At 40.5% G+C, this 14073-nt stretch overlaps 1 protein-coding gene across 1 annotated transcript in view; it reads left to right on the top strand.

The window, feature by feature from the left end:
* Window positions 1-14073, top strand: part of LRP1B (LDL receptor related protein 1B) — a 4500992-nt gene that overhangs the window by 3984429 nt on the left and 502490 nt on the right. Inside the window, exons 68-70 of the mRNA XM_069225083.1 lie at window positions 2495-2611; window positions 6720-6826; window positions 11882-12011. Of these exons, the coding sequence (XP_069081184.1) occupies window positions 2495-2611; window positions 6720-6826; window positions 11882-12011 (354 nt within the window). The remainder of the gene's footprint in view (window positions 1-2494; window positions 2612-6719; window positions 6827-11881; window positions 12012-14073) is intronic.

Genomic DNA, 14073 nt, shown 5'->3' with positions numbered 1-14073 from the left:
TGCTCAAAACATTTCATATATCACGCCATGGTGGATCAGTGGACCCAACTGAACTCAAGCTGAGATCTGATTGGCTGCTACCACATCAACAGCAATGTGGTGATGTGAGAAAACAGGGCTGACTGCAGAGGCCCCTAACGTTTTGCCCCCATTTTTCCCTTTTTGCTGGTGTTTTCCTGTTCCTGGTTCTGATGTTGCCCTAGGTACTCCTTACCATTCCCAGGGCCTGAGCTCTGTGTAAAATGAAAATGCAAATTAGGCTAATTGTAATTGGCTATGTCATCCTACCTATAAGTCCCTAGTATACTGTAGGGCATGTAGGTTTAGGGATCCCAGCATAGGTAGTGCACCCATACGTGCACTGCTAGGGTGCCCAGGGTCATTTTCAAGGCAGACCTGCCTTGCTGGCTGTATTTAAATTAGAGTTGCATGCAAATTTAACTTTGGACTTCCAAAGTCTTAAGCTACATTATTATTACATATGCATCACCCCTAAGGTGTGCTTTAAGTTCCCCCAGGTGGGTCCCATGTAACTATAAACCAGGCCCTTAAAACATGTTTTATAAGCACTGGTGAGATAAAATAGCCAAATTTGTGTTTTCCTCACTGTAGTGAATAGGCTCCATAGGCTAAAATGGGGAGACTTTATTTTAATTAATAAAGTCCCCAAAGGAGCAAAATATGGCACGTTTGGTCTCAAATTTATTTTTATATTAAATCCCACAACTTCCATTGTTAAATTGAATATAACTAGTTCAGGGTAAGAGTTTTAAAATTCTTCCTAAATGTCACCAATTTCAGCACTGTAGTGCCCTTCTCTGATTTTCCTCTGACAGCCTGGCCAGGCTGCCTTGATAAGGTTTGAAGTGGCCTAGGCTGAACACAAAGGTAATGAATGGGGGAGTGGATCTGCCTCAGTAGATGGTGAAACAGGAGAAAGGGAGAGCAACCAAACTGGTCCTCAAAGGAGGGGAGGACATTTGGACCAGATCAGGACCTCCCCCATGTTCTGCAAACCTAGACAACCAGGTGCCCTCTTGATTATATTAGGAGAAGACAATAGAGGGGTGTGTTGGATTTTTAAAGAATGTTGATCCTTGGGATTGATTTTTGCCCCACTTTCCAGGAAGTGTCATCCGAAGGGGAAGAGGCCTGCCTGTGATCGAACAGTCACCCCCCGCTTTTCACTCCAGCAGCAAGGATAAATATGGCAGAGCTGCACCTACATCTTAGATCCCTACAGGGAACAAGACAAAGAAGAAGAAGTACTGCCCTGCTCTGCTGGACCCCTGACCTGCACTAGGACACTGCACTCTGAATGACTGCACCAGCTGCACACTTGGGCTTCACCAGTAAAAGGGCTTTGACTGTCTTCAACTGCTTCAAGAAGGGGCTCCTTGTAACGTAATGGTACAAATGAGCTTCCCAGAGTCCCCTGCATCAAGTCCTGCAAGAAGAGCCCAGCTGACCAGTGTCCAGTGGCCGTTTAAGGATTCTGAACAGGTGCATTCTGGGAATTGTAGTCCCAACTCCCAAGGAGCAACTCAGAGCTTCTGGAACCTTGGATCAAGTTGTGGATACTCCAAGGACTGCAAAAGGACCACTGGAAGAAGATCCAGAGGTTTGGAGACATTTGGAGCAACTGTTGTAAACAGCTCCATAAGTTGAAGAGTTGCATTGTGGGAATTGTAGTCCCAGACCCCAAGAGGTAAACTAGAGCCTTTGAACCCTTGGCTGGTGCTGTGGACCACTTTCCTGTATTAATAAACACTTCTGAAATTAAGTGTAACAGGGTTACATTGTGGGTGGCCTAAACTCTGGTTTTTGTCCCTCTCCTGGTTGACCTTTTTTTAACCCTTTGAGCGCTGTTTGCTTTAAAGCTCTAGAAATAATCTTTAAAAAGTCATATCTCTGGTTCCCTACATTGGATTTTTGTCATCTTGGTGTCATTGTAAAGATACAAATATAATCTATGTTTATAAATTGTTTTTTTATTGTGTTTTGTGTTTTACTTATTTACTGTTTTGTTGATGTTAAATGTTTTACACACCTGTCTCCTAAATTGAGCTTTGGCGTTCATTGCCAAGCTGCCAAGGGTTGAGCTGGGTTTCATTTATTGAGACCTAACTGGATCTAGAGGGGGTTTAGTGGTCTATTGCTAAGTGTAGGTATTTACTTGCCCTTTCCAATAATGCACTTTCCAACAGGTGGGAGCCGCCTTATGACTCAGGACAGTACGGGATACTGTGGTGGAAGACGAGTTGAGCATTTGACTTTAAATGTGTGGCTTGCACACTGAGCTCACTGGATGCTTTCAAAAGCAAAGGCCAATTCACTCTTGAGTGCATAGATCATAGTGTCATTAAAATTGTACACACAAACTTTGATTATTCATTAGTTGACATGCCTTCAAGCTTTTAACTCACTTAATGATGGCTTTCTTTTGAATTGAATTAAATGACATATAATAACCATTAATTCATTCTTATTACAGATAAGAAGACGTGTGGACCTCATGAATTCCAGTGTGCAAACAAAAACTGTATTCCGGATCACTGGAGATGTGACAGTCAAAATGACTGCGGAGATAATTCAGATGAAAAAACCTGCAGTGAGTTTCCTTTGCCACGTGGCACTGCGAAGACGTATAAGGAATGTGCTTCTCTTCAAGTTCAATTTTACATAGCAACCCATTATGATACAATAAATACACTCAACAAACTATCTCTTTATATGTAGCCACAAGCTACATTGTGCTACATCCTTTAAGCAAGCACAATCTTTAAATTTGCCTTCTGGTAATGCTGTTGGAAAAGAAAAAAAACATTTTATCCCATTTTCTCCTTTGGACCTTTCATTAGTATTTCAATTTCAGTTTTGAATTATTATTATTATTATTAAATTATTATTATTATTATTATCATTATTATTAATAGTATGCTAAGGCATCTTCTTTCTTAACAGTTACAATCAGTGTGAGGAATAAGGCAATGCAAATACATTTGTTGAATTCAGAATGTTTTGAAATTGAAGAAAGGCTTGTGGTTCCTCTCTAGCACTTTCATATCAAGAGCACTATTTCAACATCTACTATTCACTTTGCAGATTACTACTTCACCAGACTATTCCTTAGTTATCCACATTATACAAATCAGTAGCAGTTCTCCTGGATGCTCTTTTATTATTTTTTTAATTGAAAATCAACATCTTAAGAAATAGCTGTATTGAGTAAGGTACAAAACTAGAATTCTTCCGCTTGGACTTTTTAACTTCTGACTTAGGCCATCATTACAACCCTGATGGTCAAAGGACCGCCAGGCTTGCGGTGGTGGTTGGACCGCCACATTGCGACTGCAACGCTAGCGCCATGGTCAGACCGCCAGCAACACCACTCCCGCCCCATAGGACAGACTGGTGGTGCTGGTGACCCTAATCTGCCTGGGGATTACGACTCACCTCACCACCAGCAGTTTCATGATGGTAGCACCACCATGAAACAGGTGCCTGGGTGCAGGGGACCCCTGGCCAGGCCCATTGCGATGTTCACTGTCTTCTTGGCAGACAGTGAACATCGCGACGGGTGCTGGTGCACCCTATGCACTACAGCATTGCCACCAGCTCTATTATGAGCCGGGAACAATGATGTAGGCCATTTCCCGATGGACCATTTCCACCCCCTGATCCAGCGGGAAACTCGTATTGGGAACTGCGGGGAGGAGTTTCACTGGTGGCAACCTGTCTGTCACTTTGGCGGACAGGTTTTTGTGTCTGCCGAAGTTATAATCGACCCCTTAGTCTCTGAAATGAAAATATAATATCCTCAGTGGGTAAAGGCAGGAGGCTGTGACCAAGAAGGGTTCCACATGATTAGATAACAGTCAGATGAGGTCTCAATGAAGCTTTTGATGGAAAAGCTAAGAGTGTGTGAAATTGAAATCTTGCAACCACGGAAGGTCCGGTGCCAGCAGGATACTTTCGGCACCTTTACCCTGTGAATATTTATACATTCTAACATAGTCACTTTTTTGAAGCTCAGATTTTCCCAGAAGGGCAAGAAGGGCAAGAAGGTGAACAGGGCTCTATCTGGCCAAATCCCCCACTGCAATGTCCTGTTGAAACTGATTTACTGCTTTGGAAAAGTTCTAAGCATGAGAAACATGAGTCTTTGGCCCAATGACAATACACCTTTGTCTGATTGACGTGCCAGGTTTGTTCCAGTCCTTTGGAGACAAAAGGTTTCTAAATAATCACATATGAGAACTGGTTGCACTGTCTCACTCAGAGTGGTCACCTGAATATTTTCTTAGCAGTATTTAACCTGGTCTGTTTCTAGAAGGCTTTTTCTGAATCTTGAGGAAAGGACAAAGGCTTCTTTACAATATTTTTGATGTTGTATTTTATATGTTTCTTTAGCAACACTTGTTGGACGTGTGGCAAATGTAGTTGACAGGGGTATTGTGAAGTGGCAGGAAAGAGTTGTGCATGCTTAAGAAGGAGACAAAAGTGGGGACATGATGCAGAAACTCCAGCTGAAAAGTTGTAATAACGGTGTACTGTTTATAAAAACACTACTTTTTACATTGTATTTCTCATACAAATTAGTTATTTTACACTCCAGTTTGAAATGTAGATTTTGCTATCAAGCAACAATCAAATTATTTCAATGAAAGCATTAATGTTTGAATTTCTTTGTTGTATCACATTAAAGTGGCAGTTACTTATTGAGTGCATTTCAAACACTACTTTTTCTTCATAAAAAAGCTTCCACTATAAATGGTTCAACGGATGCAAACCTTTAGGCATCTTTAGATTGCCTAATAGAATCATTGTTTCATCATACACATCTGTTGTAATTTTTCATCAAAAGCATTCCCTTTATAAGAACCCTAAACCATTCAAATATAAGATTCAACCCTTACCCTTTCAGTTTAGGCGTATTTTTTATACGAGTTATTTAAAGACATCAACCCTAAATGTCTAATTACGAGGCTGGTGGTCTTGTGACAGCCATCCTCGCGATGGCAGTCAGGACCGCTGCTGCTGTGGCAGTCAATTGGCCACAATAAGACAGTGGTGGTCAGGCTCTCGAGGTTCCGCCATCTCTGCTGGGATCTGTGATCCCGATGGGTTGACAGCAGGTGGAGGTCACAATCAGCCAGGGCGGCACTGCATGCATTGCTGCCCTGCTGATTACAACAGGTGCAGGGGGCCACTTGGCATGGGCAGTGCAGGGGTCCTCTTAACCAGCACCTTTACATTGTTTACTGTCAGCTGTGCAGACAATGAACATTGTGAAGGTGCTGGTGCTCCCTGCAGGTGACAACATTGCTGCTGGCTTGATTTTGAGCCAGAGTCAATGCTCCAGCCAGTTTCCCACTAGGCTCAAAAGCAGAAACCTTGGTTTGCATCTGTCAGCCTAGTGGCAAACTCACAATAGGTCTAGCGGGCCAGTCTCCAATACAGCGGCAACCACCCTGTCGAGAGTTTGGCAGATGGGTGTTCCCATCTTCCAAACTCATAATTAGGCCCTAAGAGTTGCACCTGTAAAGTGTGAGTGTTGTAGATAACATGATTGTCTGAGGTTTCTGGTGTTTAATAATCATTCTGCATATTTTTTGTTCTCTCTTTTCCCTTCTCCTAAAAAGGAAATGCTTAGGTTCTTCTTTACAACAACTTTGTAGAAACTTCAATGTAGGTTTCTGGCTTTGCATGGATACTCACCTATCCCTAGCAGTCTTCTTGTAAATTTACAAAAATCACAGATTTCAAAGTTGTCATGTATTAATCCATGCATATGCCAGGTGAATGTCCGTATGGTGCATTTGCCTGAATATGCCAAATGAAAATGCTCTCCCTCGCCCTCTCTGTGATTTTCGATTTTCTATTTCTGTCAATTTCACATGGACTAATGTATTCCCACGACATCTTTATTTTCACATTTTCTCTCCTCTAACCACAGACGTTTCTGATAAACAACCATTTACCATTTTCAAGATTCAATTTCTGGGAAACATATATGTAGGTTTCATTTTCTTAATAGAGAATTATTGCAATTCACAATTAGGAAATCATAAACACCTATGTACACCTATGTACTAGTATGTCCTTGACACATTTAGCGATTCACAATGATGTTGCAATTTTTATGAGGTAGGTCGCAACTTACGACCCATTGGAAACCTCTAAAAACACAGGGATGGTGGCCTGCTAGGGACAGCAGACTACTATGTCTGCTTTGTCTTTTAAATAATGCAACATTTATTTTTTTAAATGCATCCTGCTTTCCTTCAAGGACAATGGGATGCAGTAGAAACAGAAAAATTAAACATTTCAGTTGAATTTTTTAAGAGTAGGCAGTGGTGCGTGGGACCAATGCCTGCCTTTAATAAACATTTCTGCATGCATCCACAAAAGGGAAGGTGTCCTACGGAGACCCCTTTGTGAATGGGTTACCATTTACTCTATGGATTCAGTAAAATATGAATGATTTGCGACCACATTCCGGTCACAAAACATACATATATATTGGTGCATGGAGTAGAGTAATGTTCATGTCCAACCTAATATTTTGGCTAATATAAATACACTTTATGGATATTTAAGTAGCTACCGCTCGAGAAACAGTTGTATAATTTATGCTTGCGATATTTTCAGGGTATAAAGAAGAAAAAACATAAAAGATTAAAATATCATATCTAATTGTTTTTATTTTTCTTTAGAACCCCAGACTTGTACTATCAAAGACTTCCTCTGTGCAAATGGGGATTGTATATCTGCAAGATTTTGGTGTGATGGTGAATATGACTGTGCAGATGGCTCTGATGAGGTATGCATCTTTAAACATCACAAAATGCTTTGATAAATTCAACATTCAACTGATCAATGTTCATACTTATTATATGGAGTGAAAACATACAATTATCTTTTGAGAAATGGAAAAGAAGGATTAGTTCTTTGTATAAAATAGTTACCAAAACCGATAGCATGACCATGCAAACTGAAACATTTGCCCGGCGCTTTCAGGCACCTGCAGTAATTATGAATGCGGAGGAGACTGAAAGAGGTCTCACTGCCCTTGGGAGATGGACAATGGGTGCATCACGATTTGTCCTTATAATAGTAAAGGAAATCTCAGAGGAGGTCCCCATGTATTGTTCACCCACACATAACCACTGCAGTTGTTGCACAGAATATGAAATTACTCATAATCTGGCAGCTCCTACACTATTTATACAGCTCAAAAGGTTTTCTCCCAACAAACTCAAATAGGATACTGACAAACATTTGACACAAACATTTCCACCAAACAAATCCCATAGCTTACTTTGTTGATCATAGAACTGTACCTGTTAGCCATGCATTTCTTTCCACAATAAAAACCGATAGACAATACACTAAAATAGTTTTCTTGTTGAGCATAAGGCTCTTCTTCAGAATGTACTTGACTATCCATTTTTCATTGAAGCTTTGAGAAAAAATCCTCATCAAGTTCTCATCTTGTTTGGATAGGTGTGGCACCTTGGTCAGAGGGAACACTTTTAAGTGTAAACTTTTGTAAGAATAGTATATATCAGTGATGTAGTGTTTACAACATTTCCAAATCTTCAGAGCTTGTTTTTCTGGACCCGTCTATGATTTCCTGTTGGAGCAGACTGCCTTCAAATTCTATTTTAAGGTCAAAATAGGATATTAATTTGCAACTGGAGACAGCAGCCTAATCTAGAAGCAACAGCTTAATTTGTCCACTGTATTTCTACACCCTTCATTTGTACAGGCAAACAGGAGAAATGTGGAATTTATTCACCCATATTCTTCCAGGCAGGGAATAGATCCCTCTGCTATGTGATCTACACATATTGCAGCTACAAAATAGAAGTTCATAGGGACAAGCTTGGTTTTCTTGCATGACCTTTATCACACATAGGCCTATGGAATGGATATGAGGTTAGTTCCTCTAGCCTTAGAAACTGTATTCAACACAAAGATTCAACTAAAGGTCCAGAGTCAATCCCTCTGTGACATAAGCATGGAGGCCTTTTTTCCCTCATCAGTTCCAGAGAGTTCTCTTTTTAGAGTAGCTAAATCAGATGATTTCAGATGGGAAAGAAAAAGATATTAGTGATGGCCCCTGAACCAATCCGACCAAATTCACAGTCTTTTCTATCCAAGATCGTAGCTAAGAGTAATACGTTTGCTCTAACAGTGATGTGCTAGTCTACAAAAGCAATCCCACAGTCCTGTGAATCACAAGGTCCTTTATGTTGCTGAGTTTGGCTCCATTTGCCTTCTAACTTGGTGTGCTTAGTTACATTCATCAAGACTCTAGGATTCCTATTGAGCCTTGCTCCCATGTTCTGCCCCTATCCTACAATTGGAAAGAGGAGCTGTTTACAAGGGCTATTATACGGCAGGTGTGACTTAGAATGTCAAAGGTCTGATCTAAGTCCATTTTGTGATTTTCCTTTCTATTAGCTGTTGCTGGTTCTTGCCTATCCAATGTGCATGCTGATAGTGAAGTGAGAGGACTCTAGAGGAGGATATGTAAGCATCTTGATAATTTCAGCCATGCTCATAGGTAATATATATCAAAATCAGAAACTAGTAAAATATTTACAGCTCTTACATATCTCACCTTACCCTTGAGGGTCTTTTTTAGCTATAGTTACTGTTATGTTACAGATTTGCTTTTGATAACACTTTCCTATAAACATTTAAAATGTAATTTTTTAATGACTGTTTCATAGTAAGAATATACGATAAGGCCCTACAATACATAGGCCCAAAACTACAAAATACATTTTTCTCTGTAGGTACAAAATATTAACTTATTTTTTGTTACCACATATTTGCACTCTCCTGTACTGGGCAGTAGAACAGTATGCCATTACAACAGAGTGCAAGTGGTGCAAAAATATAGACTTCCTAGCAAAATCATGCATGTTTCATTCTATAATTCATTAAATCAGGTATACCCATAGACCAGTAGCCAAACAGAGCAAATTAACATATTGTCTAAGATGAAGGAAGGTGACTGTTAATAAAATATGTAACATGCAATTCACCTGAAAGTTTTCAATACCAACAAAGAGAATTACTCGTACCTGTAATTTAAAGTCAATCAAATCAGAAACAATCTAATTTTCAAATAGGTTACATTCTGCTCACCTATACTATAAATGAAACCTGTATATGTATATCTCAGTTTGTTCACGAAAAAGTCATTCTCATGTCAGAACAATAATCATGAATGTGTTTGCTCACGTGATAGCTCCTATAATCATAAATACCCTGAAGGCATTATTAAAGAATGCATACATTTTCTGAGCTTTGAGCATGGCTTCTAGTGCATTATACATTTTGAAATATAAATTAAATTTGTTTTCCACTGCCTCACTGTTTGAAATTGACCCTCTCTGAAGGGACAGCACAAACTTTTTTGCATCCCCTATCTCTTTTCTGACATCATTTTTGTTGGCTTTAGGACTCTGTGCACTTTACCACAGCTGATCATATGCTTCTCCAGTAAATATGGTTAAATTGGTGTATACAAAATGTTCATATGTAATTTACTTGTAAGTCCCTTGTAAAGTTGTCTACCATATATGCAGGACCTGTACATTAAGTATTAGTGGGCCTGTAGCACTGATTACCCTACCCACTTAGGAAGCCATTTAAACATGTCTCAGACCTGCCAGTGCAGTCTGTGTGTGCAGTTTCGCTGCCACTTCGACTTGACATTTAAAACCCGTTGCCAAGCCGTAATCTTCCCTCTCATTACATATCAGTCACCCACAATGTAGGCCATCGGTAGCCCATAGGTCAGAGTGCCATGTATCTAAAAGGCAGGACATGTGCTTTTAAGTTTTGCATGTCCTGATAGTGAAAAACCGCTAAAGTAATTTTTTACGACTGTGAGGCCTACTCCTCTCATAGGCCAGCATTGGGAATTCCTTAATAAACTTTTAAGCTCTAATTCCTGTTCAGAAACAAGTGGATGCGTCACGTTTCATATCATTGGAATGGTAATGATAAAACCTCTTTACTTGTAATGTCGAATTTAAGATTACTATTTTAGAAATGCCACTTTTAGAAAGTGGACATTTCTCTGCTCTTACACCTCTATGTGCCTGCAGTCTGTCTCCAATATATATATGGGGTGAGTAACAGCTACACTTTGTGCATTCCCCCTTAGACAGCTACAAACACAGGAAAGTTAGGTGTGTCTGAGTACTCATCTGCATTCTTCTGCATTTTGATGGCTCTTCCTGGGCAGGAAGGGAGGCAGGAACACTTACCCCTGAATAGTGAGTGCCTGTTCCCAAACGAAGGGCTGATTATCCCCTATTGATAGTCTGGAGACAGGGATAGGAAGAAATTATCTCTGTGCACTTCAAAGACCGTTCCTTAAATTCACCCCCACTTCAAAGGCACAGCTGGATATAAGAACTGGGTGTCTGGTCCTCCCAAATCATTACACTACTGGACCTGAGAAGAACTCTGCCAGGAGTTAGGACTGATGTGCTACAGTGAGCGCTACTCTGCTGGACTACTTTCCAAGAAGGACTGCTCTATGCTTTGATTAGTTACCCTACTGCCTGGTGATCTCTGCCCCACAGAGAAAGGACAGGATCCCTTTCATCAGAGGCCTTAGTGACTCTAAGGGCTTGTTGGATTGCCCCCCATTCTCCTGCAGTCTCAGGGAAATCGAAGACTGCCTGCAGGCTGTAACCAGCACCTGGACTCTGTCTGCTGTTAGTCTTGCTCTACCATGTAGTGCCACTCCAGTCCAGGACCCTTGGAAGTGAGTATTTTTGCTACAACCCAAGGAAATCAGTGCATTGACGATGTTGGCTGATGGGAACTGGTGCATTTCCAGTTGACACTGATGCATAGCTGATGCTACCTGAGCCACAGAAACCATATTGCCAACTGTGTGATACATCATCCTCGATTCCAATGCATCTCCAACTTTGCACAGTTCGGTGCCTACGCATCACTCCAACATAGTCATTGATGATGACACATCACCTCGATGCACAACACTATCTGATCTTCGATGCATGCTCGACGCTGCACAGCTCGTAACCAATGCATGACCTCTATCTCCTAGATTGCCAGCGAAGCTTCTTCTTCTTTGCTCCATGCATCAAGTCTTGAATGTCGACACTTCTTCAATCCAAGATATTTCTCAGCAGACCCTGCTTAGGTTTTGTAGCTGGCCTGCCCTCCATCACAGTTAACCTGAGCCTTGAATGTTAGCAAGCATAGCACAACCTCAAGTAACCGTTTAGATCTATTGACTTCTTCTAAGCACTATTTTTTGGTTTATGTTTTTTAAATTCCTATCTCGACTTCCCCTGATTAGATATTTGCAATTGTAATCTTTATTTTACTCATAAAAGTGTGATTTTTTATTACCCCTTGTAGAGTGCTCTTTGTGCTGTTTTCATTGTGGTACAGCGGGTGTGTGTTGCACACATACTTTTACACATTGCCTCTTTAATTAGCCGGAGTGCTATGTGCCAAGATATCAAAGGGTGAGCACAGGTCATCACTCAGTGTGTGCCTGACTTACCCTGACTAGAGCAGTGATTCCTGCTTGTACAGGGTGCATACTCTGACAACAAGAAACCCCAGTTCTAACACTCACCAAGTAAGCACATTTGGATCAATGTGATGCAGAATTTATCAGCACTCTCCACCAAAAATGAAGGCATTTTAGATTCCATATAAATTTGAAGTTTTGGCATAGGGCTCATACTTTGTTAAAGTCTCTACAGTTTTACATTGCTCAGTGTGTAAGCTATAATAACCTAAAGTATATTACAGCCTCAACTTCATGATATTCATTATGTACTGGTATATCTTTTTACTTTCACAGAGACATTGTGAAAGCGGGTGCTCAAAGGATCAATTTCAGTGTGCAAATGGCCAATGTATATCATCCAAGTGGAGATGTGATGGTCACGAAGATTGTAAGTTAGGGGAAGATGAGAATAGCTGCGAACCAGGTAAATATACAATGTATAAAATATGCCAAATTAATTGTTCTTATTGTTGAAAATAATATGTTGATCTGATTCAGTACAATATGCTTTTAGAAGACATAGGAATGCATATTATACCAGGAAAATAAATGCAGACCATAGATGCCAAACTTCAGTACAATTTATGTCTAGTAGTCATTCTTGTATTTTTGAATAGTCTCAAATGTGATATTGCACCTTGATTTCTGTTTTTATTTCTTGTGTTTTGAATTACCTCATAAATGATGTAAGAATCATTACAATTGATTGCAGCATAAAACACTGTGGTTTTATATATTTGAAATGTCATTCTGCTTATAAACCTAGAGCCATAATTTATGTAGGTAAGTATTTGGAGGTGAATTGTGTAATTTTGTAGTTTCCTCTTAAAATTCCAAGCCTTTGAAAAATGAAAAGTGACACTAACATACATCTTAGATAGAGAATATCTACTAACCTCTTCTCAATTTTAGGTCTCCCATCATTTTGAACATGGACTATCATACTTTTTACAAAGGTGTCTATACAATTGTGATATAAATGTAATATGTTACCTTGTTTGTTCATGGTAATGATACTTATTCACAGTGGGTAATGTTTAATTTCCTAGTATGTTGGCGTCCAGTAATGTTAAAACCAGAGATGCCAGAGCTACAATATTTACAACTGAATTAACATTAGATTCTTGATATTAAGAATAAGTGAACATAGTCTGTGACTAACATCAGTTCTCTTACACACGCCTTTCATGACTGTGTTTAGAAAGTACACTATGTATTTTTCCGGATTGCATATTTTTTTGTATAATCTTTATTGGTATATCAATCAACAATATATGTGTGAAACAGGCATGTTAGCTAAAAGGTGAAACTGATCACGCCCCTTCCCTCACCCACCAGCGCGCTACCATAGCACTACACAAAGGAAGTGTTGAGATCCTACCAAACTCCAATTACACAATTTCCTGGAGATGAACATCATGTGTTATAGGCAGTCTAAGGCCCTGATTTATACTTTTTAATGCAAACCTGCGTTAACGCAGGTTTACGTCAAAAATGAATACCGCCGGCTAGCGCCATTCCTGGACACCAGCTGGGCATCATATTTAAGCTATGATGCTAGCTGGTGGTAAGGCCCAGTTAGCGTCAAAATTATTGACGCTAACCGGGTGGTGGAGATGTAGGGGAAACTGGAGGTTGTGCGTGAAAGAATGGCGCTAGTCAGGTTAGAGTAAAAAAAATGACTCTAACTTGATTGTCGTTATTATTTCCACACACAGCCCCCATGGACATGACTTCTGTCTAAGTAAAGACAGAAGTAATGCTTCCCAGCCCAATGGCCATGCCCAGGGGACTTATGTCTCCTGGGCATGGCCATTGGGTACAGTGCCATGTAGTGTGGCCCAAGTTTGACCACCTATAGCACTTTGCAAAAAAAATAAAAATACTTACCTGGACTTAACTGGGATGGGTCCCCCCATCCTTAGGTGTCCTCCAGGTGTGAGGGTGGGAGTGTCCCTGGGGGCAGGGAAGGGCACCTGTGGGATGTTTCCGTGGTCTCTGACCATGGAAAAAGGCCCACAGGTCCCCTAACGCTTGCCTTGACCCAGGTGTTAAATAATTGTGCTAAGCAGGCTTAGCGCCATTTTTTAAGGACCTCCTCGTCCTGTGTGTGATTTGTGCACAGGATGATAAATAAGGCTCTAGGGCCTTTGAGTCATTTTTTGCCCAGGAACGCCTACCTTGCAGCTCATTGACGCAAGGTAGTTTTCCGCAGGCAAAAAATGACTTTAACTCCAATATTTTGGTGCTAGACATGTCTAACGTCAAAATGTAAATTAAGAGTGAAGTTTGCGCCGGATTTGCGTAAAAAAAAAAAATGACACAAATCCGGCGCAAGCAGAGTATAAATATGCCCCTGAGTTCCTAGGCTTCCAATGTAGCTGAGTAGGCCAATTATTACACAGTCTAAGCATACCACTCATTAGATCATCATTGTGTCCACAACCACAGACAGACCATCTAGGGTGGTCTGGCAACTGGGGGTT

The sequence above is a fragment of the Pleurodeles waltl genome, chromosome 3_1 (genome assembly GCF_031143425.1).
Source record: "Pleurodeles waltl isolate 20211129_DDA chromosome 3_1, aPleWal1.hap1.20221129, whole genome shotgun sequence".
NCBI classification, from domain to species: Eukaryota; Metazoa; Chordata; class Amphibia; order Caudata; family Salamandridae; genus Pleurodeles; species Pleurodeles waltl.
Note: the sequence above shows the minus strand (reverse complement) of the source record. Positions and strands in the feature narration are given on the sequence as shown.